Source organism: Poecilia formosa, unplaced genomic scaffold, assembly GCF_000485575.1.
Source record: "Poecilia formosa unplaced genomic scaffold, Poecilia_formosa-5.1.2 Scaffold403, whole genome shotgun sequence".
Taxonomy (NCBI): Eukaryota; Metazoa; Chordata; class Actinopteri; order Cyprinodontiformes; family Poeciliidae; genus Poecilia; species Poecilia formosa.
The window spans coordinates 450350-477782 of NW_006800342.1; the positions used below are offsets into that span (position 1 = coordinate 450350).

The 27433-nt window shown below is 37.3% G+C and overlaps 4 protein-coding genes across 5 annotated transcripts; 1 reads left to right on the forward strand and 3 right to left on the reverse strand.

Moving 5' to 3' along the window:
- Window positions 1-646: 646 nt before the first annotated feature.
- Window positions 647-6605, reverse strand: LOC103154847 (apolipoprotein L3-like). 2 transcript variants are annotated; one of them, XM_007576270.2, is made up of 9 exons: window positions 6442-6605; window positions 4030-4092; window positions 3801-3905; window positions 3485-3568; window positions 3363-3396; window positions 2690-2741; window positions 2041-2170; window positions 1714-1902; window positions 647-1319 (listed from the first exon to the last, which is right to left on the reverse strand). In XM_007576270.2, the coding sequence occupies exons 1-9, from the start codon at window positions 6448-6450 to the stop codon at window positions 897-899; spliced, it is 1089 nt and encodes a 362-aa protein (XP_007576332.1). In that variant the 5' UTR covers window positions 6451-6605; the 3' UTR covers window positions 647-896. The 2 variants fall into 2 exon arrangements, with proteins under 2 accessions (XP_007576332.1, XP_007576331.1); XM_007576269.2 differs by having other exon boundaries at window positions 4030-4098.
- Window positions 6606-7276: 671 nt separating this feature from the next.
- Window positions 7277-13573, reverse strand: LOC103154848 (apolipoprotein L3-like). The gene is made up of 9 exons (XM_007576273.2): window positions 12617-13573; window positions 10935-11027; window positions 10699-10797; window positions 10521-10619; window positions 10399-10429; window positions 10272-10323; window positions 9380-9509; window positions 9061-9249; window positions 7277-7918 (listed from the first exon to the last, which is right to left on the reverse strand). The coding sequence occupies exons 1-9, from the start codon at window positions 12623-12625 to the stop codon at window positions 7496-7498; spliced, it is 1125 nt and encodes a 374-aa protein (XP_007576335.1). The 5' UTR covers window positions 12626-13573; the 3' UTR covers window positions 7277-7495.
- A 101-nt stretch (window positions 13574-13674) lies between these two features.
- On the reverse strand, window positions 13675-15537 carry rps19bp1 (ribosomal protein S19 binding protein 1). Its single transcript, XM_007576274.2, has 4 exons — window positions 15329-15537; window positions 14790-14960; window positions 14480-14577; window positions 13675-14093 (listed from the first exon to the last, which is right to left on the reverse strand). The coding sequence occupies exons 1-4, from the start codon at window positions 15381-15383 to the stop codon at window positions 13944-13946; spliced, it is 474 nt and encodes a 157-aa protein (XP_007576336.1). The 5' UTR covers window positions 15384-15537; the 3' UTR covers window positions 13675-13943.
- A 177-nt stretch (window positions 15538-15714) lies between these two features.
- LOC103154850 (3-mercaptopyruvate sulfurtransferase) lies at window positions 15715-20920 on the forward strand. Its single transcript, XM_007576276.2, has 2 exons — window positions 15715-16580; window positions 20189-20920. Exons 1-2 carry the CDS (start codon window positions 15821-15823, stop codon window positions 20485-20487), a joined length of 1059 nt encoding a protein of 352 aa, XP_007576338.1. The 5' UTR covers window positions 15715-15820; the 3' UTR covers window positions 20488-20920.
- The last annotated feature ends 6513 nt before the right edge of the window (window positions 20921-27433 follow it).

The following is a 27433-nucleotide window of genomic DNA, read 5'->3' on the forward strand; positions in this document are numbered from 1 at the left end:
TATATATATATATATACTAATCCAGTTGAAGTAAAATTATTTTTATAGAGATAAAGTGAACATGTTTCTCTTTCCATTCACTTCAGTCACATGTTGGATTTTGTGTTTATTTTGTTGTGTAGTTACGTTTTTGCAATTAAATTAGTAGTCTTTCTTCTGACTTCTTATTTGTAGTTTCATTCCTTACTTTAGTTAGTCTGACCTTTGCTGATCTGTGTTTGCCTTCCTGTTTTCATTCCCTTCTGTTTTTGTTTGTTTCAGTGCCTCTTTTTGTTTATTATTATTATTATTATTATTATTATTATTATTATAAAGTTTAGTGGTTTTCTGTTTGTGTGCGGTTTTCTAGTTTCTTCAAACAAAAACCCAACCTCACCGTCTTCAGACCCGAAGCTTCATGATACAAAATTTAAAAATAGAATGCAATTGATGCGAGTTAATGCTGCTTCACACTCATGTACAGTAGATGGCGGTATTCACCTTGAAGTTGCTTGCCATCCGCCATCATAGAAAAGAATAAAGAAGTCGTCGTTGTCGGCAGAGCTGAAAACTGGAGGTTAAAGTGTGCCTTTAACTTACATTTAGTGTGATAGACAACAAAACCAGCCTTAACACAGACACCAAATAAGCAACACTCACAACACAGTAATGTTTCCTCCTTGACTACAGAACTTTATTAAAAAGATCAAGAGTAAAAATAACATGAAATATCAAAGAGGCCAATAGATCAAGGAAAAGTAAATACAAGCTTATTTTCTAGTGTTTATAACCACCAGGCTAATTAAGCATTTTAAAATATTGCATGAACCTAGAAAAAAAACCAAGTTGAACCATAACCTTTTTCTATCTTCTACCTTTCAGAAACCGCAATTTCTGAAAGGTACATGATTTATATTTTAAATGTTCTTGAACACATCCTTTATCTTATGAAGCTCTTTCAGACCAGAATCAAGGTCTTTCACTAGTGTGCGGAGCTGCATGGCGAGCTGCGACGCAAGCTTTTTCTTCACCGTCTGTCCATCTTTGTTGAAGTAGATATCCATGCAGAGTGCGAAGCCATCCAGCAGGCCGGAAGTGTTGTTACTCTTCTCTGAATCTATGGCACTCGCTTTCCCAATAGTCAGCTGCACGGCAGACGCTGCCTCCTTTGAAACCATCTCGTTTTTGTCCACCATGACTTTGAGAACAGACACACCATGGCACTTCAGCACATCCATGCCCTCGTTAATGAACTTCAGGCATGTTAGGATTTCTTCATAAGCCTTTTTGAACTCCTGTAGGGTTCTCTCAATTTTCTTTTTGTCTTGATTTAGATTAGCCTGAAAAAACAGATGTTAGAAGTTCAGAAATTGGGTTTGTTGCACTAAAAATAATTATTTATATCTGGTAAACCTCCTCCTATTCACTTCACTTTATCAAGTAGCAACACTGCTGCAGTTAAAAGTTATTCTAGTGGAGCATGTTCAACAACAGTAATGGAAAAGAAGCTAATGGCCACAGAAAATAATTGGAACATTGAGATTAAGGAAAAGGTTTGAGAAAATGTGAATTAGCTGAAACTATTAAATAATTTACTAATCACAATGCAACTGCAGGATTTTCTAACACTGTGGGACTTAAATGAAACCATAAACAAAGTCCTGAATAAGTCTTGAGTAAGCCTGAATAAACAGGCTTACTCAAGGCTTACTCAGCCATTGCAAACAAGGTTACCTTGTTTGCGATGGCTGCTGACGCCCCGGTGACACCGCCGGCTGCAGCCACTCCGGCCCCAACAACGGTCAGGGCCAGTGAGGCTCCAGCTGTGAAAGGGGCCAGGATCACCCCAGCGGCAGCTGCCACTCCTCCTGCTGCTGTTGATGCTCCTCCGGTGATGCCAGCGATCTTTGTTCCCCTTGAAACCTGAAAGTATAATTGTTCTCATGTGATACAGTGAACTCAGCTCAGCCAAAAGTCAACAGACTTTCACTACAACGAGAGAGAGACATCTTCTTGAACATTTACGTCTTCTTTTCATAGGATTGTATCGTGTGACATTACCTTGTCCAAGTTGTCAGCGATGCTACGTAGCTCCAAGATGAGCTCTTCAAGGTTCCCATCATGTGTAGACATTAGTTGGATGTAACTCTGGATTGCTTTGTACAGATGCCCAGCTTTAACATTGATGGCCCTGGAACATTACAAGAATACCTGAGTACTTTGAACATGTTCAGTTCAGAAAGATGGAAGCTAAAACATTTGAACCATTGAAAAAAAATGACACTAGACATATAAATTTTGAAAACTACTAAATTGGTGGGGTTTTTTTTTTTTACAACCAAACTTGTAAGTAGTTGTAAATAAAACACAGCAATTGGATGAGAACCTATACTATGTTCCATCAAATACACATCCATTGCTGGATGTGTATTTGGGGTTTCCTCTGTTCATCAATTCATCACAGAACAATACAGAAACACACCAACATGCATCCACACACTCATAGCCAAGGACAATCAACCAGTCAACCTAACAGTCATGTTGGATTGAAGCTGGAAGAAGTTGGAGTACCAGGAGAGAGAACCCACATATGAGGCTTTCCAATCTAGGCCACAAGGCAACGGCGCTACCAGCTGCTCTGTTATTTTCTATAATTTATTCTAAAAATATTCCACATATAATAGAAGATGAGATGCAATAGTCTACTTACTGTTTGTCGGATAATTCTTTAAGTTTGAGATTCTTCAAAACCTTGTCCCACGCTGCAAATTAACAAAAAATAGTTCAGCAATAAAGGCGTTCAGGTTAAGTTTGCCTCTTCTGCTTTTTCTGCTTCAACAATCTGAACCTCTGTTTTTAGCTAGTAGCAAGTTGCACCTAATGGTATTTATTTATTTATTTATTTATTTCTCTTAATAATTTTAATTGGCTGAGTATTTGATTAGTTACTGAAACAAATAGATATGCTTAAATCTCCTCTATAGATTGCCTTATTTGCAAATTATTACCTGAAAGTTTTATATTTTGCCTTATTTTTATTGATAATGAGCATGATCCCCTTTTGATCCAGTAGTATGATTCCCTACTAAACCAAAAGAACAATGTAGCTGTTGATACATTTCATGCTGGACTCACATAAAATTTTTTCTATTAAGTGAACTTTGAGCAGATTACAGAAGGTTTATTTTAAATAATCGGTTTTGATATTTCCCTACGGCGAGTACGAACCAATCCCTGGGCAGTACAAAATGTCAATTGCTTTTATATCTGAAAATGTTGGATATGAAAACAGAAAACTGGCAAAACTGGTGAAGGGACAAAATGGTTGGCACCTCAACAAAATGATTTCATTTTACATCGGATTGTAAATTATTTCTACTCACGTGTCATTGGCTTGAAGGAAACAGATGAGACATCCTACAGACAGGGTTACAGCGAAACATCAATGCTCCATTTGGAGGATCTACTGAAACACTGAAGGACTGTGTTTGTTGAAAATACTCACGTGTTTTATAATTTTCCGTGTGGCCTGTTCGCTTGGTGGCTTGGTTGGGAACGGAGGATGTTGTTGGTAACAGTTGTTAAAAGTCTTGCAAAAAAGCAACAGTCTAGTTTTACAGTTGGGTCAGTTCTTGCCATTATGGTTCTTGTATTCTCACAACAAAACTTCTCACAAAGCTTCTAAACTTTTTCAGCACACGTATGCTCACGTATCTCTGTATGTACTTTGAAAGACTGTGTTATGGTAGCTTTCCTAAAACGTATTAATTCCACATAGTTGTTGAGTCAATAAAAATAAAAACAAAAAAGCAAACACGTACCTTGACTAGCTCTTTGACGTTCATGGTTTGCTCTTGTTCAGAGTATTGTTTCCCGACATTCGCCTGTGAGATCACCGGTGGAGGAGTGGAGTCCCCAGAACCGGTCTGTGTTGACGACACAAAAATGAACGTCACCTTGACAGTTAAAGAATTTTATCCCAAAGATTTTTAGTAATGACCCACACGACTGCATAGAAGTATGAACTTAAAGATTTCTTCTCTTTCAAACCTCAGACGGAGGAGGGTCACATCTCAGCCACTCATCATCAACGGCTCGTGTTTGAATGTGTATCTTCCTCTGAAGAGGATCAGGAGATTGCAAATGGTAAGACGTGGGCAGGCCAAGTTTATTTGTACAGTCCCAGCCATAAAATGAAGTGATTTACAGGGGGGGGGGGGAATAAATGGAAAAGGAAAATACAATGAAGTTAAGAAAAAAATTTAAAGAAGTCCTTAAAGGAAACATTCAAGTTTGAAGAACAAATAAATGACACATCAGATAAAATAATCTACTGCCCCGTATCCTTGGTACGTTACTGTAAACAAAATTCATGATTTAAATGAGACCACAGTTTCTACATATCTCACACCAGCTCTATTTAGTCCACTTTAACTGAACTCTAAATCGTTTGTCAAGAAAGCCTGGAATCCACAATCCAACTCTGGTCCGCCTAAAAACCTAAGTCTCAGTTCTGTTGAAGTGAACTCTGGGTTTGAAATGTGAACAGCAAGCAGACCTGGAGACCACTCCAAAAACAGGAAGTGAACTATGGCGCAAAGCTTTCTGGGTAAATAAAAGCAAAACAAACTGCAAATCAAGCTAGAGGGAAAAATGGCTTGTGGTCTTTTGCCAAAAATAAAAGAGAAATCCTACAACCTCTAAAATCGGACACCACTCAATTCCTGTTTACATTTTCTGAAGAAGGAAGTTGCACTCAGTGTTGTTTTCTCCAGTGGTTTTGCTTGCAGCGCCACCACAGGCGAGGAGGGTAATCAGGTTTTGTCAAAGAGTTTGGTTTGTTTGACACAGTGCAGCATGAAAAACAACCACGCTGCAATTTTAGTCCCCAACTGAACCAAGTCTATCAGACCATCTGTCTACAGGGCAGTCTTATGTTTTTTGTTTTTTTAATTAGTGAGAGTTCAATAAAAATACAATTACAATAATCTTAACATGCTGAAAATAAAGGTATCTACCATTACTTTTTTGTTTCTGTCTCAAAACTGTTCTACAAATTTTTGAAACTGATTAAGCAGCAGAATACATGTGGATGTGGTTAAATCAAATAGGTGTGAGTGCAGGTGGTTTTTATATTTAGTGTTGGTGTCTAACCTTGTATTTGTGAGGAATACTAACGTCTGTATTTTCTGCATTAGGTATTTGGCAATTCCAACCCATCCACTCTAAGATTTGATGAACAAACTTAGGGACTGAAGTAACAGAGAACTGTAACGCTGTGAGTCATCATCATGTAGGAAAATGTAGTAATACTGCATATTCTGAGAAAGAGAAATCAAACCCTAAATAAATGTGCTCCAGTAATGGAGTCTTGAGGGTAGGTATTCTTTTGTAACTTTCTTCAAATTCAGAACATTTGGTCAACATCAGGGATAATCATCTTTCAAAACGTATCACTTCTAAATAACTTAAAGCAATTGAATTTTAATATGATTTAACTTCAGTCAGATAAAATGTGCACATGTCGTCTCATTAGATGTATGTAAACGTGTTTTCAAATGTAAGAGTTTGAAAAATAATTTCTCAACTTTGTTTGGCATATTTTGTGAGTCTTAAAAACAAATCTGAAACCAATATCTGGTACGGCTCATGCAATGAGATTTGCTGTTTAGCTGGTAAATCCAGATTTAATACTTTCACTTTTAGTTTTACTAAAAGCTATGCAAGAAAGATTAGAAAGTTATGTAAGATAAACAAATTATTTCACTGCCTCCATTTTTATCAGTTTTTTTTCCATACACAGAAGCATATCACAAATGTCTTGATGTGAAAATATGGTGGTCTTAAAAAGTTCAGATGGTGGCTCTTAATTATTTTATTAACTGAGTTTGTATATTTTAACAGCTAATCATAAGTACTTCATGCAATATATATATTAAAAATGGAGTGGTGACAAAATCACCTTAAAAGTCTTCTTGACCTCAGAGAAGAAAGTATTGCTTTGAACATCACAATTTTTGTTAAATTGAATTTTGTGAACAATTTTTCTGGTCAGTGCAAAGTATTGGACGATTCGGTGTTGTAATGACATTTTAACACCACGCACTGATTTGTGCAAGAAGTTCAAGAACCCTCCAAAAGTATAGTTTCAAAGCAAAATAATATTTTTGAACCAAATGTTTTCTGATGTAGTATGGAAATGAAAAAGAACTAATAAAATCTGCATTTTAGTTTCCCTAAAACTTAAAACGGAACTTAAAAAACTTAAAACCTAAACTTAAAAAAACCTAAAACTTAAAACCGAATCCAATCCATCTGCTAGAATTAATTATGAATTCACTACCATGCATTCATGAAAACTGAATCTGTGCTTTACTAGGTAAAACATTTCATGACTATCACTATGAGTTACGGCTTAAACAGTTAAACATTTTAAAAATAAATAAATAAATAGTTTCTCACCTGCTCCATGATGAAGGCTGCAGTGTCTAGCTGTTCCACTTTTAAACTGAATGTAGCTTAACTAGAATCCACTGGGTGTATTTGACGGTACTATCATGAAGAGTTTGAGGAGATTAAAGGGTGTGAAAAGAAAAACAAAACGCCTGAATACGCAAGAAAAGCCTCACACAATCCTTTACCGTTGGATCAGAACTAATTTTCTGTTTGACTGCTCCTCCCTCCTCTCTAGAAAAAAAAAAATCACAATTTCGCAGTTGTGGTGTTTACGTTCAATAAGAAATGAAATTAAAATCACACGATGAAATAAATTGCAGTCTTTTTTTACAGAAGAGTTACGGATTCAACACGTTGGAATGACAACTTTTTATGAATTGTGTGATGCTGTGAGAGCCGCGGTGGAGACAGCTGCACATTGTCCGAAAAAAAAAGAACAAAAAGCAAACTACAAATCATGAAGAAGACTATTTCCTGTCATCTACTTCGTGGTTTTCGCTAGTAACTGTTTGTAAGTAACTCGTGTGACGCAAAATAAAGGGTTTTGTTTGCAGTTTAGCGAATTTCAATATGGCAAAAAAAAAAAAGAAAACTACGCGATCCCAGAGCAAACTCTCCTCACTGAAAAACAAAAAATTTTTCGAAATTGGCGTGTTTCCATTAAGAAAATTTATTTTTGCAATTTCATCTTGCGCAATCCTATGGTTAATATAAAATTAATAAAAAATATATTATAGATACCACAGCCTCTGTTTTTATGACTGACAGATCAAATGTCGTGGTCACTACAACAGGCATCATTCACACCAAGAAATTAAGCAGGACTCACTCAGTTCAGTGGGATTGTTGATCTTTGTGGGACTTTATTAAAAAGACAATTCGTAAAAGCACAAGAAAAATCACAAAATAACTCAAAGGAATGCAAATAAAAGATCAGTTTCATAGAATTCATAATCATATTTGTCTTGCCCGAACATTCAAAGCTGGTTCAACATTATTTTCATCCCAATGTTAAACCTCAACCTGCACTTTTATTCGAATAGAAAAGAAAAAAAGACTGTTAATCAACGTGCTTACGGAACACGTCATTTATTTTCATTAGCTCGTTCAGACCAGTTTCAAGGTCTCCCACAAGTTTGCGGAGCTTTTGCGCGAGCTTCGACTCGAGGCCTTTCTTCAGCTTCTGTCCGTCCTTGTCTTGGGTGAAGTAGAAGTCCATGCCGATGGCGAAGCCTTTCAGCATCCCCGAAGCGTTGCTGCTCTTCTCCGAGGCCATGGAGCTCGCCTCGCCGGTGGCCAGCTGCACCGCGCAGGCCGCCACCTTCGAGTCCATCATGGTTTCATTGAGAAGAGTCACGCCGTGCTGCTTCAGGAGGTCCATGCCTTCGTTGATGAACTTCAGGCAGGTCAGGATCTCTTCATACCGGACGCTAAAGTCGTTTAACGTTTTGTCAATTTTCTTCTTGTCTTGATTTAAATTCGCCTGGAAAAAAAGATTTTAGAAATAGTTATAGAAAAGGTTTAAACAAAAGCAATGACGACTGGTTGTGTGACGTCTGTGTTAATATTCTTTATTTGGCGTAATGATGTCAAATAGTATGTCCTGGGTAAAATATAAAGTACTTAGGTACATTTCTCATTTAAGTGTCTTATGTTGAAAAAACACAATTTCATAATTGTGTTTCCGATTAGTAAGAAATTAAATTAAAATCACACGTGAATAAGCTTGTTCACGTGACAAGTTATTCAAAATCATGGCAGAGATGGATGTAAACAGTTACATAAGATAATTGAGACACAGTTCATCAACAATTAGCCAATCAGAGGAGACGTTGGTGTCTTATTCAGGCATTGGAGCAACAAGCTTCTTATATTTGGGAGCTGCTACATCTGCCGCTTTTTGGGAAAATTGTAGTTCTCTAAAACAAGTAAACTTTACAGAAAAGCTCTGGATTGAACACGCTGGAATGACAGTACTTTTTATGAATTGTGTGATGCTGTCAGGTGGAGCCGGCAGCTCATTGTCTGAAAAAACAAAAGCAAACCACAGCTACTTCCTGTTGTCTTCTTCAACATTTCGGACAGTAGTAACATCCGGCTTTTGATCACATGACTTGTGTGATGTGAAAAATATGTTTCCATTACAGTTCGGCCAAATATATATATTTGGGTACAGCAAAAAAACAAACAAACAAAAATTTCATCGTAGCACAAAAACTTTTTTTTTTTTTTTTTAAATGTGAGTTTTGTCAAAATTAGCATGTTTCCTTTAAGGGATTTTCTTAATTTTCATTTGCGCAATTTTATGGTTGATGGAAACCCAGCTGTTGATATAAATCAGAGAGAGATGACAAATTATATTTTACTCAAGCACACATAATAATAATAATAATAATAATAATAATAATAATATATTATTTGTATATTTGTATACAAATTATACAAATAATTTAAAATCCTTTGTACAAAGGTACAAAGGATTTTGATCGGTCAGTACTTTTTATCCATTGTTGCACATTTGTCAGACATGAAACATGACATATTCTAATAACAATCATTGCAAAAATAAGCAACAAATAAGCTGAAAACTATTTCAACACACACTAATCATTGTGTCAGGTTTACCTTGTTTGCGATGGCTGCTGACGCCCCGGTGACACCACCAGCTGCAGCCACTCCGGCCCCAACAACGGTCAGGGCCAGTGAGGCTCCCACTGTGAAAGGGGCCAGGATCACCCCGGCGGCAGCTGCCACTCCTCCTGCTGCTGTTGATGCTCCTCCAGTGATGCCAGCGATCTTTGTGGTTTTTGCAAACTTAAAGGAATCCAGATCAAGTTTTAAACTTTTAGGCAGCTCAATCAAATTCTAATGATTCTTAAAAGAAAAAAATATACATGCACATTTGGATTTTCAAACTTCTCTGTCACCAGAAAGATTCCCTCACCTTGTTCAAGTTGTCAGAAATGTTGTTCAGCTCTTTGATGTGTGACTTAAGATCGACGCCATGTTTAGAAATCAGCTGGATATACGTCTGAATGGCCTTATAAAGCTTTTCAGCTTTAGCATTGATGATCCTAAGATTTTAAAAGAAATTATTTGTCAGAGATAATCATTTATTTCCATGAATCATCACTTTTACTTTTTCAAATATTTCAAGGTTAATTTTGACCAGTGGTGCTGAGCACACTTATGCTAATTGGCTACTACGCTAATGGCGCAGCTAATTTGTTATTTAGCACTTTGAAAGCAATTAGCGCACTTAGCTTCCACTAAATTAATTTTTCAAAATAAAATCGAAAGTACAGATTTACTTGGCTGTTTTGTAAATTTTCTGCTCAATAAGGTTTTACCTCCATGTTAAGGTTTTGGCTATCGTTGGGGATGAGGGATATTATGCATTTTCCAGTGTAACAACAAATTTGACCCAAATGAAGGTGAGATGCTACGTTGTAGCACATGCTGCTTCACAGACATCTAGTGGGTATTAATGTGGTTGAATTTAGCGTGTTAGCATTAGCTTCCACTAAATATCATCTTGGCATAGCACTTTAGTGTTAGAGTTACTTTCCTCCCCTTAGACCTTCAAATAAAGGCCATTAGAGCCAAAAAAATAAAAAAATACACCACTATTAAATCAGATTTTTTTTTCAGGGGTTGTATAGTTAATTTGAGGGAACAAGACCTTATCACCTTTTCGTGGCTTTGGGTCAGCCACTACTCTTGGTAATTTAAAACTCCACAGATTCACTTCCAAAAATCCCACAATGCACCAAGACTTCTCACATCACCAGCTTTAGCATAATTGTGTCCATTTAAAACTAGTATAATGTACTTGCCTTATCTCTGAGAATCCTCTACGTTGGAGATCTTCAAGCATTTCTTTCCATGCTGCAGTCAACAAGATGTTTAGCGACTAAGAGAGTCTTTTTTCAACAGCAGAAATAACTGAGGCTTCCTACTCACGTTTCATCTCCTCATCAGGGGACGTTTCATCCTTGTAGGAGACAAAAATTACTTTATACCATCACTTGAAGTTTTCAGTTGCATCCAGTATGAATATACTATAAGAGTTTTTTTGTAATTACCTGCATAATTTCCAGGTAAACAGGTTCCTGTGAAAGCTGTTTTAGTGGCGGCCTGGCCGGCAGCGGAGGAGGTCGGGGCTTAAAGAGCTCCTTATCCACCTGTGAAGAAAAAACAGGTATTCTCCACACTACTCAAATAATATAAATATTTAGCCAAAAAAGAAAACACCCTGTATACCTGGACTTGCTCTCTGATGACTTCATATTGTTCAGAGTATTGTCTTCTAATATTCATGCGCAAGGGCACCGGTGGAGGAGTGGAGTCCCCCGAACCGTTCTGAGTCGATGACACACAAAAACAAACGTCACCTTGTGGTTTAAAGACTTTTAACAATGTATCAATCGTCAACATTCATGGTAATGACCACACTGCTGCATAGGGGTATGAATTTAAAGATTTCTTCTCTCTCAAACCTGAGACTGAGGAGGAGCGGGTTCACATCTCAGCCAGTCCTCATCAACAGATCGTGTGTGAAGGTGTATCTTCCTTGGGAGAGGAACGGGAGGCTGCAAATGGTAAGGCATGGAAGGTAAGCTACAATAAACAAAAATCATGATTTAAACGAGCCCTAAGTGTCTGCACATCTCACGTTCAGGGCATTTAGTCTATAGGTGACTTCTGTATTTTCTGCCTCAGGTGTCAGGAAATTCTGGCTCATTCACTAAGACTTAGGGAGTGTAATTAACTGTGGTCATTTAGTGACAAACAAACGCATCGCTGTGTGTGACCATCACAGGTAGGAAATGCCATAATATATTCTGATGTGGGGGAATCAGACCCTAAACAAATGTGTCCCAAAAATGGATCCCTGAGGAACCCCACGCCGTCTTTGTTCATTCAAATTTAGATCTAAACCAGTTTAAAACAAGACAAAGCAATTCTTCCAGGTTTTCCACCTGTTGAGTCATAATGTTATGATCGAGTGAAGATATGAAGTCTTTATGACAAAACAGAATGTTTATGTTTGTGTTAATTTTTTACTCTTAGAGTTGTGCTGTGGTCAAAAACCTGACTAGATTAGGAATCCATGGAAATTGCCGCAGAAGAATGCAGCGTTAATTGGAGCATCTCATTGTCTTGTGTGTAACCTATGACTTTTGACTTTCACAAAGTTCCAAGTTTTACAAATAAATTATTTATTTGCAAAGGCCAACTTATTTATTCAGTTCATGTAATCAAATGCAGTTACATAAGTGCTGGAAAAGCGGTTTCTCAACTTGCTTTGCACATTTTTGTGAGTAGATTACGGAGTTAAAAACAAGTCCGAAGCCTTTCACAAAACTTATTCAAGCGTGATGTGGAACATTTAAAGACCAACGGACAACAGAAACAATGTTGCACGGCTTGTCCAACAAGATTCACCATCTAGCTGGTATATCCAGATTTAACACTTTCACTTTTAGTTTCAAACACTTCTTAGAAAGTTTCCTAAGATAAACATGGTTACCAATATATTGTTGTTATTTTGTTTACAGAAACAAATCACTGGAGCAGTTCAGTGTGAAAAGCTGGTGGGTTTAAAATGAGTTCAGAATGTGGTTTTGAATGAATCCAATGAGTTTATTATTTATTTATTTATTATATAAAGTATTATAATAAACACTTCTGTATAAAAAAAGTTAGATGCCCTTACAATGTGTGATGAAAGGTGACATTAAATGTTGTTTTGAACATTTTGGTATGGGACATATTTATTTTCACCGTCACATTTTTGTTAAATTTTTTTGTGCGAACGTTTTTTCGTTTTCTGGGTAGGACATGGTGTAGTATACAAACATTTAAACACATTCTGATTTATGTAAGAAACCTTTAAAAGTACATCTTTATAGCAAAATAACTGAGCCAAACAGTTTCTGAGATTATGTGTACATGAAAAAATTTTCACAAAATTTAAAGCTGAATCAAAGCAGTCTGATCTAGAATTAATTTTAATTATGTAAGAATATGAACATTAATATTCATAGTATTCAAGAATATGAATATTTTGCATTCACAACAAAAGTGACACCTGTGCTTTATTAGATAATTTTTCTTACTTCTTTTTTTTTTTTTTACTTTTACTCCCTTGCAGCTAGAGAAATTAAAATTCTCTCACCTGTTCCATGGTGCAGCCTGCAGGATCTTGTTCTGAGTTATAACTGATTGCCTCATGTGGACATTCGACGTATAATAATGTAACATTTTAACGGATTAAAGGGCGTGACCAAAGAAACAAAACGCCTTTCTTGGCTCTGAGTGAATGAACGTATCGGCACGGTCTCATAGAATCCTGTGGTGAACTGAACCACAAGCGGAGAATCTGTGGAACTGGAAAGGACCTGTATGAAGATCCATTTCATATTTTTTTACATCTCTGAGTTGTTTTACAGATTCTATTTTAGAAAGGTAGCATAACAAAATGCATTTCTTTACAGCATTCACAGATTCAAGTTTTCTGGAATGTTAGAAATGTAACAGCTAAGCTTCTAGTGAGCCAGAATCAAGTGTATGGAGTCTGAAAAACATTTTCTCCAGGATTTCTCCAGGGCAAACAAATAAAAACTTTTTAAAGTAGTTATTAATGTTTCTTTGTGTCTCATCAAACATTTGGCTAATCTGAGTCTGTATCTGTTTGGGTGACTCTCCGTCTTATATTCCTTACGATGCTATAGCAGGTTTAATTACATCAGCATCTCCCAATACAAAAGTGGTAATTATTCTGGTATGTAGTGAGTTGTACTGTTTATAAAACTGGTTTGCTTAAACAGTTCATATGTTCAGTTTTATTGTTGTTTTGAGTCTGCAACTTTAATCAGATGTGCAATACAAAGGGATAAATATGGCTTATTATAATTTAGCACAATAATCTTGGGGATAATTTGATGTCCAGTAAAATATGCTGATAGACCCTAGACATGACAGCAATGACTCAGTTTTTATCACTCAAAAATATATATTAAGCTCTTTTACATGTATCAAGAATCGGGTTTAAAACAAAAGGGAAACAGGAACAAAAATTCCACCTTTTTTTAAAATCCCAATATGACCTCAATTGCAGCAGGATTTGTATCTTTGGGCAGAAAGTTAAAGTACAACACAAAGAGGGTTACAGTAGAAGTAGTGCAATACTTCACTGTAATCAAGTATTTGAACTCAAACATGTTTTCTTTTCTTCATCATTTTTTAATTAGAAAAACATAGCATGCACAAATCATCCATTACTGTTTACTACAGTAAGTTTTGAAATATGATCTGATAAACCTGTAAACCCCACTTCTAAATACTTTGTATCTCCTGTTTCGGTAAAGTATTTCTGTGGAGTGCAGTGGAACTAAATTCTAGCATAGTCTCACTGAAAAATCCACTTTGATCCACACATCACAGTCTGGCTGCTTCCTCCATGGTTTGGGTCCTTTTTTTAATGTTTCTCCTCACAGTTGGTGTCATTTCTTTTCCTCCACAGTCCTGCCAAAGTATTCCCTCTGGAACTGCTGGAACTCCTCCTCCGTAAACAACGACTGAGCCTCCTTGGACGTTTTCACAGGTTTATCCGGGCGATTTCTTGACTGCCTCCCTCTACTGTGCCTCAAAATCTGAGTCACACCAAGAAAAGGAAAAAAGAATCAATCGTATACGCAGTCATCAAATATCATGGATTCCTTAGTTATGTGAAAGAATACTGAAAACACTAACAGTATGGCTTTGATTTATTGTGCATGTCTTCAATTTTCTTACAAAGTGCCTTAAAATGGCATTAGTCTTCAATTTTTCAATAAATAAACTAAGCTGAAGAAATAATAAAGGAATCAGTGTCTGACTTATTTTGGCCATAAACATGATATTCAGGACCTGAATCATCCCTCTGATAATTTAATCTGATATTTCAGCATCATTTGGTTAATTTTTGTTTATGTGTATTTTTTTAGTGAATATTACTAAAAGCTAGCATATTGATAAGTGAGAAATAACTCATCATTACCTTCTTTGTATCAAAGGCTTCTGCTTTGCCTGCTGTTTCCAAAAAGTACTTCAGATTGGCATCCAGCTGGCTCTTTGGTTGTTTTTTCCTAAAATCCTCTGCAAGAATACAACATAAAAAGATAATTTAAACCACTTCTTTTTACATAGTGCCATAAAGATATAATGGATATAGAATATAAGTAGCCAAGACAATTCTTTTCTCCACAGTGTTTGAGACACATCTGACCAGCTGTGTAACTTACGACAACTAATCCTGATTCTGGACACAAATCGTTAATATCAACTTAAGTACGAAAGTAGGTTCTGACCCACTGCTGATCTGATCCGCTTGTCTTTGACCGTGGCCTTGCTTTTCCCGGGCCCGAGGCGGCCCTGCAGTCTCTTGACCTGTTTGGTGACCCCCTGCCGGTTGGTGCTGACCAGATTCATCACTGCGGCCGAACTGGGGGTCTGCTTCTTCTTCTTCACTCGACTGCTGTCTGGAAGAAGCCACGGAAATGTCAGATTAGGATGGAACATGTCCTCAATGTTGCTAAGATGATTTAGTTTCTGGTTTGTTGGTTTTATTTATTAAAGACAGCCACAACAAACTATTCTGAAAGCATTGTGCTTTTGTCAACTACTCCACTGACTGCCCAACAGTTTAAAATACACTTTCAAAAAGGTTTCATTACTGACTGAATACTGAATGTTTAAATTAGTTTGTCATAAAAAAAACATTCAAATAAACTTTCAAACATTATTTAAAACTTAATTTCACCTAGAGCAAATTAAAAATCAGCTCTTAGCCTTAATTTAGCTCCACTGCTAATGTTAGCATCGTAACAAGCTAAAAGGCTAAACTGACCTTTAATATCATCGTTCAGCAACTCCAGGCCTCTCCTGATCAATGACGCTGACATCTCCGCTTAAGAATGTCTGATTTGTTGCACTGTATTAAAACTACATCTAAAGTAACCTACTTTAGAACTACCAAACAAACATGTGAGTCCGTCAGCTTCCTCGTGTGTGCTCACTGAAAGCAGCTCTCCGCACAACAGCTGATAAGCAATTAGTTCCTACCCAACAATAACAATCGCAACCATGCTAGCATAAAGTAAAACTACTACTACTGCAACTACTACTACTATTACTACTACCACTAATAATAATAATATACTATCTCTTTCATGCTGGTCTTGTCAAAATGTACTATTTATTATTAAATAATAATATTCAATAATAATAAATAATACACAATAAATACAAACAGGGCAAGTGGTTAGATCATTTCCGAACTTTTAAAAAATTTGTTTAGGTAAAATTTTGCTAATAAGCTTTTCCTAAAAATCAATGTTTTATGTGTTTTGATAGAAACTGCTTCAGGGTAAAGACTTTGGATAGTGAACAGAAGGCTGACACGCGCTCTTCTCTCCGCTGCTTTTACCTTTACACCTACTGCCGTGTTCAATCCACGGCAGAGGTCCGACTCCATACCCAACCGGACACAAGTGGCTCACTTTCCTCTGCGGGACCGACCATGGCGCTTCAAGCTCGAGCTCTGGTCAGCACTAAATGGCTCGCGGACGCAATAACGACTCGGGGGAAAATGCGCGTCTTGGACAGCTCCTGGTACTTGCCCAAAATGGGGAGAAACGCCAAAAGGGAGTTCAAAGCGAGGCACATCCCCGGCGCCGCGTTCTTCGACATAGACCAGTGCTGCGATAAAACCTCCCCACTGGACCACATGCTGCCGTCGGAGAAAGTTTTCGCAGATTACGTTGGGAATTTGGGAATAGAAAACGACACGCACGTCGTGATATACGACCGCAGCGACTTCGGTGCGTTCTCGGCGCCCCGCGTTTGGTGGATGTTCAGGGTGTTCGGGCATAACGCGGTGTCTCTGCTGAACGGGGGGTTCAAGAACTGGGAACTGGAGGGTCGACCGGTTAGCGACAAGTATATCAGACCCTCTCCCACCGAGTTCAAGGCGTCCATAAAGCGCTCCTGGATTAAAACTTATGACGACCTGCTGAATAACCTGGACACCAAAGAGTTCCAGGTGGTCGATGCCAGATCCGCGGGAAGATTCCGAGGAGTGGACCCTGAACCCAGAGACAGTGAGTATAACATAATGCCCCAAATGACTTTCAACTCCGAGTTGTAAAGTGCCAAGGTGACTGTGACCTTCACAGTCACCTTGGCACCTCAAGACTGAAAGTCATCTTCAAGCAACTCTTCATCCAGTTTTACAGCTACAGTATTCCACTTTTAGGATATCATAAAATCACTTACTCCCAATAACCAGCCAATGTAAATCAAACACTTGTTTTGTTTTGTGTACATTTACTAAACAGGAACGTGCAGAGCAAGTTTTTTTTTTCTTTCCTTTTTGGGGGTTGTGAGGGTAAAAATCTTATAATGTAAACTAAAGACTTGGGCATTTGTTCAACTTTCTGCATGGCATGGTGAAGTAAGGTAAGGTGGAGGCAGCAGCATCCTGTGGAGATGCCTTTCTTCACCACAGAGTTAAAATGAGCAGAGTTAAATATGCAGTAACTTTTATTTTTTTTAAAAAGTTTTACATATTTATTTAAACTGTCACCATGTTGTGACAGTATAATATGAGGTGGATAATCTGTGAAAAGGTCAATCTCCTCCCTGATTATTACTTTTACGCAAAAAACAATGACGTAAATGCTGATAGAGGCATAACCCATAAGATGTGTAGTTGTTGCAGAAGGTTAACTCACAGGGGTCAAACATAAATTCTCACTGTGCTTTTGAAATGTTTGTTCTGTAAAACATTTAGAAATAATTTTAAACTGTGCATCATTTCACAACTCTGCATTGCTTCGTGTTGGTGAATCATCCACACACAATCAAAATAAAGTAGTTGGAAAGTTGCGTTAAATTGAGAAACATGAGAAAAGTTTAAGAACTTTGAGTTAGCATTTCTAAAAATGTTCAATTTGGGTTTTTTTTGTTTTTTTTGCTGAAATTCAACATTTTAGTGATTTCTTCATATGAATGAAAGAGCTTTGGAAGAATTAGCCATCATAAGAGGATAAAAGTATTGTGTTACCTTTTGTAAAATTTGCATAGGCTTACGTGTGGCTTGTCAGACAGCTGCTCATGACGTTTCCAGTAAACAAATATGCTGAGTCAGACTGACTCGACATCTACAGTTACAATGCAGTGGACTTTCTTAAGCTGATGGCTTAGTTATGTAAATTTGTACTAATTATGATAATGAAGTGATTTTACTAATCTTATTAAGAAGATGGCGTTGGTCATGTTGATGCTACCTGTGTTTAGCGAGATGTGTTGGTTTTCAGTCCTCTGGGTGGAAGTTGAGTGATCACTCTAAAGGTTTTTGTTTCACTCAGGCACACCAGGAGCTGGATAAAGTTTTGAGTTTTAGGATACGTCACTTAAAATGCTTCATCTACCCATCCATTTTCTTTACACCCTTTTCCCTTAGTGGGGTCAGGAGGTGCTGGTGCCTATCTCCAGCTAACGTTCCAGGCGAGAGGCGGGGTCACCCTGGACAGGTCACCAGTCTGTCGCAGGGCAACACAGAGACACACAGGACAAACAACCATGCACACACACACACTCACACCTAGGGACAATTTGGAGAGGCCAATTAACCTAACAGTCATGTTTTTGGACTGTGGGAGGAAACCGGAGTACCCAGAGAAAACCCATGCTTTCTAATGCAAAAAGACCTTAAATTACACCATCAGATGGAATGTTTTGCCAGGTCAAAATTAGGAAATCCTTAAAAAAACTACATCAGTGTTTGACTGAGTCCAACAGGTATCGTAATCAACATAAAAATATTAGACCAGTGCATTTCTTTGAGATAATGGAATGAAAGAAATAAAACACTAATCTGCAACATGGAGGTGCAGAACTGGGTTGCAGATTGGTATCGTGAAGTATTGACCAAGAGCCTTCTGCGTATCAGGTGTGACTTTGTATGAATTAGGAAAGGCTTGTGTCACTTGTTGTTAAATGTCATCGGAAAAGTGTGAGAAATTATAAGTAAAAAAAAAAAAAAAGAGGAAGTGACCGAGTCAGATCTGTCCTCTTTCTAGTTAACATTACTGAAATGTGCTTAATATGATGTTCATGTTAAAACTTGCATCACTTTAACTACCATGATACTTTAAAAATTAGTGGGGGTTTCCACAAACTGTTTTTAGAAACGGACAAGAATGAACTCAGAGGACTGGAGCACATGTACTTTATGTATTAACTGTCTAGTGTATTCATTAAAATGACTGGTAATTGTTATTTAGTTGCCTGTTCACAATTAAACCTTCATAATTGAGCTGCACAGTTACACTCGTAATTGTAACATCATTGTGTTCGATATAAAAATCACAAAAGGCTGCAGTATTTTAAAGGCTGTTATATATCAAGTCCCAAAGGTTCTCACTCTGCATGCTAATCACATAATTGGCTAATTGGATGGACTCTAATCACACCTGGTGTAGATTATAGTTTCTGAGGTGCTGAAGTTCAACAACAGCAGTAGAGAAGAAAGCAAAGAGGAGGACGAATGTGAGATGTTTGACAGTAATAGCCATGTGAAAATAAAGCACTCCTAAAAAATGATCATTAATGTATAATTGTCCTTTAGATATTTTTGGGAAATAATCTGATGGAAATGTAAGCAAGTGACCAAAGTTAACCTTCTCTTAAAATACTTTCAGCGAGGCGCTTCTAGCAGCCGCAAGTTTGTGGAAAGTTCGCGCCACTTTGAGATTCTTCTTCCTGTAATGTTGTATTTGGTTTACATCTCTGGGGTTCAGATAATTCAGTTTCTCACTCTTCTGTACAACAGACATTATTCTAAAATTTAACTTGTGTTTTTTCTCAAGCCTTTTAGATCTCAAGCCTTTTAGATCATGGTTACACAATGATTATACAGAAAAATCACTGATTTGGCGGGGCTACTTTAGAAACATTTGCAATTAATTTTTGCAATATTTTCTCTTCATTAAATACCTTCCAAAATCTACAGGTAGAAGAAAAAAATACGAGAAAAAGATTCAACATCTTTTTTCCTTAAATAGTTCAAATTGCTCAATTTTTGTCACGCCACATATCAACCAGAGACTATAACTTGACCTTTCTTGTAAAAGAAAAGTCAACACTGTGGCAGTAGTGTTGTAGAAGTTAGAAATACTGCCACCTGCAGGTGGGAGTTAGCAGTCATTTAAACCCAATGTTATTGACTATTTTTGCTAAAAAAAAAAAAAAAACAACATAAATAATCTATTATGAAAAAATGCAGGGATCTGTTGATTTTGCATGAATTCCACAAACTGTAGGTAGGAGTTAGCCATCACTTAAGCCCAATGTTATTCAGTACTTTTGCAAAAAAAACAAAAAACAAAACATAAATAATCTATTATGAAAAAATGCAGGGATCTTTTGCCTTTGTGTGAATTCTGCATCTGCAGAATTGCAAAAAATGTTGTTGTTCTTGAAGTTCAGATGTTTCAGTTCATGTTTTTCTCTCTAAGTGCTATGAGTGTTTGTGAAAATAGATACCCTCATGGAAAGTTAAAACAGGAAAGTTAGCAGTGTACCCAAAATACAACACTGTGTTTTCTGTCTTTTTAAATGTCATAAACTGCCTCTTACTTTTAGCTCTTGGGAACTATCTCAAATAAACAATTCCATAATGATCTCTCTCCTTCCTGTTTCACAGACACAGAGCCCGGCCACATCCCTGGTTCTGCCAGCATTCCCTTTCAGTCCTGCCTGTCTGAGTCTGGACACTTCCTGCCCAAGGAGAACCTCCGGGAGCTCTTCGTCCGAGCCGGAGTGGACCTCAGCCGCCCCGTGTGCGTGTCGTGCGGCTCCGGCGTGACGGCGTGCGTCCTGGCACTGGCGGCATACAAGTGCGGACACCCGGAGGTGTCAGTGTACGACGGCGCGTGGTCAGAGTGGTACACCCGTGCCGTTCCCGAGCACGTCATATCCGAAGGCCGGGGGAAGCATTTATGATCGGCCGAGAAGACGTAGCGCGGGACTAGATAACGAAAACCTCGTTCAGTACCTCAAGTTACAAAGTTACAGCCAGCCGTGGATCTGGCATGGAAAGAAGTAGCCTTCAATTTCTAGTTTAAAGTTACAAAGAAGGTTTTTCACCGGCTCTTAAACTGACACTACGCCACCTTTATTTAATCCATGAGTACACAGAAGTATTTACCCATGGATGATTCAGCCCAGAGTACTACATCCTGTTTTTGTTCATCTTGTGCAAAGATGATAGCACATGTTTTATTGTAACTTATATCCAAAAGTGGAACAGATACTTTTCATCCAATGTGTATACTAGTAAAGACAAAGCAACATATGAACACTAAATGTTTTTACTCAGTATGTTTACAGTTGGAAAGGTCATTTTTAAAATAAAGTATGGGTTTGCTTTAAGCCATCTCCTCTGTGTGTTCAACACTGAATGTGCGTTTGAATGTTAACCACTGTGACCTTTGGCCCTGTAGAAAACACACAGCACTGATCCAGAGTTTAGTTTGCATCATTTGCTAAAACGACGAGCTGAGTCAATGGACTTCTGACCTATGACCTGTACTTTCTAAATGCTGTTTTGTGCACATGATCACATTCTGGTCATGGAGCATATTTTCCAGTAAGAAATATGCTCAGTGCATATAAAGAAGAAAATAAACCATCATTTACACTGCAAATCCAAAATCCTCCTTTAAACCAGTTACAGCTATGCTAAAAATAACCTTAACCTGTTCTTATGCATAGTTATGTATTTCTATGTATTTAGGTTTTTGGGTAGCTTTAAGGTTTGATCTTTATTTTACAATTTGCACACACACTCAGTGTGAAATTCCTTTGCACAGCTTAAGATGAATAAAGAAACAAAATATAGAACTCCCATGCTGTCAATAGTGTGTGTTATAGAATACTTTAACAGATTTAATTCGAGGGCTGAGCAATATTAAGAAAATATGTGATATTGTATAATTACTGGTGAACTGGTGAAAGATGTAACTTACAATAAAAAATATAAACAAGCGATAGAAAAGTATTTCTACTTTGGTTTCATGGCAAATATGGAACCCGAGATAATGAATCTCTCTGGCTACATCCATCCATTTTCTTTACAGCCTTGTCCCTTAGTGGGGCCAGGAGAGGTGCTGGTGCCCATCTCCAGCTATTGTTCTGGGTGAGGTGGGGTCACCCTGGACAGGTCCACCAGTCTGTCACAGGGCAACACAGAGACACACAGGACAAACAACCATGCACACACACCTATGGACAATTTAGAGAAACCAATTGACCTGACAGTCATGTTTTTGGACTGTGGGAGGAAACCGGAGTACCCATAGAAAACCCACACATGCACAGGGAGAACATGTAAACTCCATGCAGAAAGACCGGGGCCAGGAATCGAACCCAGAACCTTCTTGCTGCAAGGCAACAGCTCTACCAACTCCACCACTGTGCACTCTCTGGCTACAGGAGAAAAGAAATTAATGTTTTGTTTATCTGAGCCAGGCCATTAGATAATTTCCCTCTTTGGATCGTTCTGGAACTTAATTTAAATCCACAAAAAGGTTCTAAGATAAAGCCGCTGCCATGTTTAGCTCCTTAAGCATAATGGAAAGACAAAACTTGGTAAATACAAGACGTACAGCGTTTTGTATCGATTCAGCTGGGCTTCCTTATTTGGCTCTTTTGTTCTGTTGAACAACATGACTCTTGGACTCATTTTTTGAGTGATTGTTCACAGCTCATCCTACAGTACGAGTCAGGGACACATCATGTTGTCAGACAACACAACCAATAAAAATAAACTCAATATGCTATTTTTATCAAATTTTATTGAAAGTAACTGTCCCTGCCGCCAGTTTGACGCCACGAAGCTTACAGGACATTAACAGCATCCATCGCTATGAGGAGAGAAGTGCCGAGCCGTTAATATCAATCCAATATTTGGAAGTGTGGCCAACATGGACTGAATGACTTGATCCACTTCCTCCTCTGCCATGGCCATGAAACTACAGACAGACTACAGATCTAAAACTGCACAGAAAATCAGCATCATCATTCACAACTTGTCCTTCTGTTCGCGCTTGAAATTCTACTGGAGAAATCCGCTTGATTTGAATGAACAACGCCCATTGTTTGTTCACTGGAGGGAGATGAGAATCCACAGGAAATGTATTTGAAGGCTGGTAGTGGAAGGAAGCAGTAGAAAGTCTGTGAAAGATCAGAGTTAAAGTCATATGCTCTACAATGAAGAAAAATTCAGTGAATTTCTGTGGACTTTTGGTAAAAATATTCTGGATTTAATTAGTGACAGACTATAATCTGTTTTCTTCCTTCACAGATTTTATTGTAGTCACATGAGAGGAGGCTACTTACAGCCTAGCTCTGCAGACATGAGTTTAAGATATAAGTTTAGATCTGCACCATTTTATTTTACTGTTAAACATTAAAATTTGCCTCAGCCATTCTTTTGCTGCATCATACTTCTAAAGCATTAAGGCTATAATTTTCCACATTAGAAAACTCGAGTTACTTAGAAACTGAGTCAACAGATGAGGAACTTCACACTGGTTCAGAGAAAAAACCCACTTCATTAAATGGTCACAAGCAAGCGTGTGGGTGGGTTCCTCTTCCTTTTTGGTTGCTTCCACAGTTAGGAGTTAGTATTTTATGCTTTGAACTTCAGTAGCCTCTAACACTGATGGAGCTACAGTTACCAGCAGTGCCATGGGAGCCGTCATGTTCTATGGACCAGATTTTCCCTCCGTAGCTGATGAGTATCACTTTCTGATAAATATACATTTATCTTGGCTTGAACACTTGTATAAGTACAACTGATTGGGATCCATCCGTTTCGTCCACTTTGTCCTTCACAAACCGATGTATCCTCACAGAAGGTGGGTAAAATGATCAAAAGGTCTTTAAACAACTGGAAGAAAGTTCAAGACGTGAAACAGGACAAGAGAGATAACTCATTGTTGTGTCGATGACCTGCTAGTTGCTCTTTGTCAATCAGTGCATTGGTGATAAAACAGTATTTGTAGCATTATGCTAGTAAAAATACCTAAAGATCCTATTTCTGTTTTGCTAAAGCTACAGTGAAATGGAATTTAATGGAGGCAATGTTATGCGATTTCCAGCTTCAGAATAGTAAATGTTAACTTCAGTTGTTCTAAAAATGCTGAATATATCAAATATGACTTAAAAACAATTTGACCTCATATTTTTTTTTAAATTGGGCAGCTGTCTCTTTAAAAATTCATCCTCATTTCTGAATTCAGGAAGTCATCACAACAGCACTCCTCTATTAATCTTTTAAAACATTTTACCAGCGTTGCACTAAAAAGTAGCTGTATAATGAGCTAACTGCTCATTATACAGCAGGTGCTTGCAATTAGCAAGCAGGTGCTTGCTAATTGCAAGCACCTGCTTGCAATTAGCAAGCACCTGTTGGAACTGACTGGGGGCGTTATGTAGTGTTGTAGTCAAGACCACCTAACCTGAGACCAAGGTGAGATCAAGACCAGAGTGTATCGAGACCGAGACAAGACCAAGACTTTTAGGGTCCGAGACCAAGACAAGACCAAGATCAGCGCCCCGCGCTACATGACACGATAAAATGAGAAATATGATCAAAATTGCTTCTCAAATTGATCTGAAAGATCCACATTCCTATAAAAACACCCAGATGTTAAATGCATATAGCTGAAATAAAGAAGTAACCAAGCAGAAGGCGCTCACCGTGAGTGGTTGCCTTGGGAGAGAAAAGGATTTCTCAAACTTGCTTTAAAAGAATCAAGGCAACACTCCAGGTGTGTTTTTGAGGAGGGAAACCAATTATAACATGATATAAAGAAGAAAAAGTAAATTTTACATAATACTGCCCCTCGTTCAGCATGTATGAACCACAAAATGTTTTGTGGGTGAAGGTATCAAGTTACAAATAATGATTCACAACGTTTACACAATGCATAGGACTAGTCATGAGTTTAGGGATTACAAAGCCTACTTGGAGAAATATGACAGGAAGAATGACATTTACTCAAAAAAGGGATGTCAGAAAAAAACAGCATTATTGAGAAATCTTTAAAAAAAAGTCATAGTCAGCTGTGACACTGAGCTTTCCTTTGAATCCCATTTCCTGTGTGCAGAATACTTCCTCTTGCCTTTTCTGACAGTTTTTATTATCACTTAGCTTAACTACAGCATTTTGTGTGTTTACTTATTATTTTAATAATAAATCCCACAGGAAATCATATAATTTTAGATTGACATTATTTTGATTGAGTTCTTTGGATAGCTGTGGTGTAATTGTAACACTATCCACATGGGGGCAGCAATGTTTGACCAAACAGAGAAGGATCCAGACTGCTTCATTACACATATTTACTATTAGAGTCTCGTCAAGGTGTGTAAGGTTGTTTTAATCTTTTAAAACATCGCAGTATTTCTTTGTTTTGTTAAAGGCAACGAAACAGTTGTAACTGGGGCAACAGGGAAATGTCACTAAGCAAGACAACATGCAGGAAATACAGATGTGAAAGTTCAACAGATTTTCTGTGGCTTAGCAGAAAGCTGAAGTTAAACACATTTTGGTATTTCAGAAACAGAAGCATCATATGATCCAAGTTTTGCTTACAACCACTGACTCGTATCAAACTCTGCTACTTTTAGGTTGGTTTTATGCATCGCAGTCAGAAGCTTGACTTGGTATTTTTAACATTTTCAAAAGAATAAGCAAACAATATTATGGAGGTCGCCATGACATCATCCCTGAGCAGCGTTTAGCGAATGGGTTGAAATTTGGTGCCTTACGAGTTATTCTAGAGTTAAAATCCTATGTTTTCTTGTTGGTCTGCTTTATTATTGTATGAACAACTGAAACCGGATGTTTTACACAAATCTTTTGTTTTTTCTTTTTCTCTGATGTTAATTTATGCTTCTCCTGGTTTTGGTCAACTGGGATTAACAAAATTACCTTGTGATGACAAAGAGATCAAATCCTTGGACTGGTCGCCAGTCCACTTTTGAAGATGTTTTAAATTAACTTCTTACACGTTAAAAGCTAGATTAAAGTTTTAAAGTGCACTCATAGATGTTACATTTTGGAGCAATGCGTTGTGGTCTGAAAAAGTAAGACTTAAGTGTTTTGCCATTATTAGCATTATTACATTTGGAAGAATAAGAGGGAAACTTCACCAGTCTTGTCTGTGACTTATGGGAATTCCAGCATCATGTTTATGGGAGTTTTGCAGCAGGAGGGACTGGTGCACTCCTTAAAACTGTTAATATCATGATGAGGAAAAATACTGTTTCAAAGCCAGTGAAGCCAGTCAGTCTAGGTCAAAAAACATTTGACCTGAGTCATACAATTTAAAATGCGCTTCCACCAAATGTTAAATATATTTGTACATCTCTGAATTCAAAGAGTTTTAAGAAAATGAATCATAATTATATCAACCTTAACTGTATGTAAACAGGAAGACTTTAGTCTCATTTAATATTTCTGAGGTAAAAAAAATATACAGTGTAAAAAATCATCTGAGCACTGATATGTAGATCTAAATAAATATTCTAGAAGTCAATAGCTTACTCACACCACATGAAAAAACACAACCTTTTTATCCTGCGTTAGTCGTTATAGAAAAAAAAACCTGCCTCAGCAAAACAAAAAAGGAGGAAAAGAAAGAAGATCCTAAAAAGAGCTGAGGCAAAGGTCAGGTCCGTCATACCAGCAGGACTAATTGAGTCTCCATCTGTAAAAAAACAAAACAAAACAAACCTCCACCCCAGAAAACAGAGATAAAATGCTAAAAACCACAATCCTCTGTGGTTTTCAGCCTCTTCCGTGTTCATCAGGTCAGGTGGAGGAGCGAATGTTCAACAGTTTCATTAATGCAGCATGAGACTGGGTGACATGTTGCTGCTACGTTTTATTATGTTGTACATACGAAGGCTTTGCAACTTTATAAATTTGCTTTGTTGATACCTTAAAATTAATTATGGGACAGATGAATATGATGCAACTTCTGCGGTCCATTAAAGTCTTTGAGATCTTCTAATACAAATAATGTGCCTTAATAATTTATGTAAATTCTGAATTTAGAAATTCACTGCTATATTTAAATTCAAATAAAAAGGAATATTTGTCAGATCTTTTAAATTCTGTATAAATTATTTTATTTTTTTTATTTATTTTACTTTTAATTTAAAGCTGAAATTCTTAAAGCGTTTTGTTGACATTCTGCTTTGAGGTCTGTCTGTATTCTGTGGGAATTTAAGCGCTCTTGGGCTCCCCCTGCTGGAATCAGGGGCTTATGTCACTGTAAGACATGTTATCAGGAAGCAATTACCAGAGAAGTTACTATTTGTGAAATGGAGTCACGATTTACAAAAATAAATAAATAAATAAATAAATAAATAAATAAATAAAATAGTAATTTTTATTATTTCATATAATTCTTATTTCTCATGCAGAATCCTCTCACTCTTGCAGATTCTGCTTACAATATTGAGGCAAATGTTAAAAGAATAATGTTCTTAGTAAGTAACATTTACAGCATAAACCAGGATGTGCTTATTGAAAACACTTTGGTGGTTGATCTGTTTGTAATTATCACAGATTTAGTTTTCTTTGCATTTCCTGAATATTTAAATCAAGTGTTTTAAAACTCTTTAAAATTCTAAAACAATGAAGAAATTGGTCTCTGAGAACTGAAAATGTCACCACTGCTGCATTTCCATTGAGCATTTGACGTTTCAAAATTAAATTCACTTAATGGTAACATGCCAATTACAAAATAACTCTCATTTCTCCCTAAAAGGTTTTGGCACTAGGACGAGGTGGCGATTTATGTTTTCGCATCCACCTGAATAATGTGTAGTTGTGCCACTGGGTTTACGCAAGTGTCAACAACCGATTGAT

Coding starts and splice junctions, on each gene's coding strand:
- LOC103154847 (XM_007576269.2), bottom strand. Junction 3,906..4,029: donor GTGACCCTCCTCCGTCTGAG/GTTTGAAAGAGA, acceptor TCGTCAACACAG/ACCGGTTCTGGGGACTCCAC. Junction 3,569..3,800: donor ACGTCAAAGAGCTAGTCAAG/GTACGTGTTTGC, acceptor CTTTTTTGCAAG/ACTTTTAACAACTGTTACCA.
- LOC103154848 (XM_007576273.2), bottom strand. Junction 10,430..10,520: donor TTTACCTGGAAATTATGCAG/GTAATTACAAAA, acceptor GTCTCCTACAAG/GATGAAACGTCCCCTGATGA. Junction 9,250..9,379: donor TTTCTGACAACTTGAACAAG/GTGAGGGAATCT, acceptor GATTCCTTTAAG/TTTGCAAAAACCACAAAGAT.
- rps19bp1 (XM_007576274.2), bottom strand. CDS start 15,383: ATGTCAGCGTCATTGATCAGGAGAGGCCTGGAGTTGCTGAACGATGAT. Junction 14,578..14,789: donor GCGGATCAGATCAGCAGTGG/GTCAGAACCTAC, acceptor GTATTCTTGCAG/AGGATTTTAGGAAAAAACAA. Junction 14,094..14,479: donor AAGCCTTTGATACAAAGAAG/GTAATGATGAGT, acceptor GGTGTGACTCAG/ATTTTGAGGCACAGTAGAGG.
- LOC103154850 (XM_007576276.2), top strand. CDS start 15,821: ATGTGTTTTGATAGAAACTGCTTCAGGGTAAAGACTTTGGATAGTGAA. Junction 16,581..20,188: donor GGACCCTGAACCCAGAGACA/GTGAGTATAACA, acceptor CCTGTTTCACAG/ACACAGAGCCCGGCCACATC.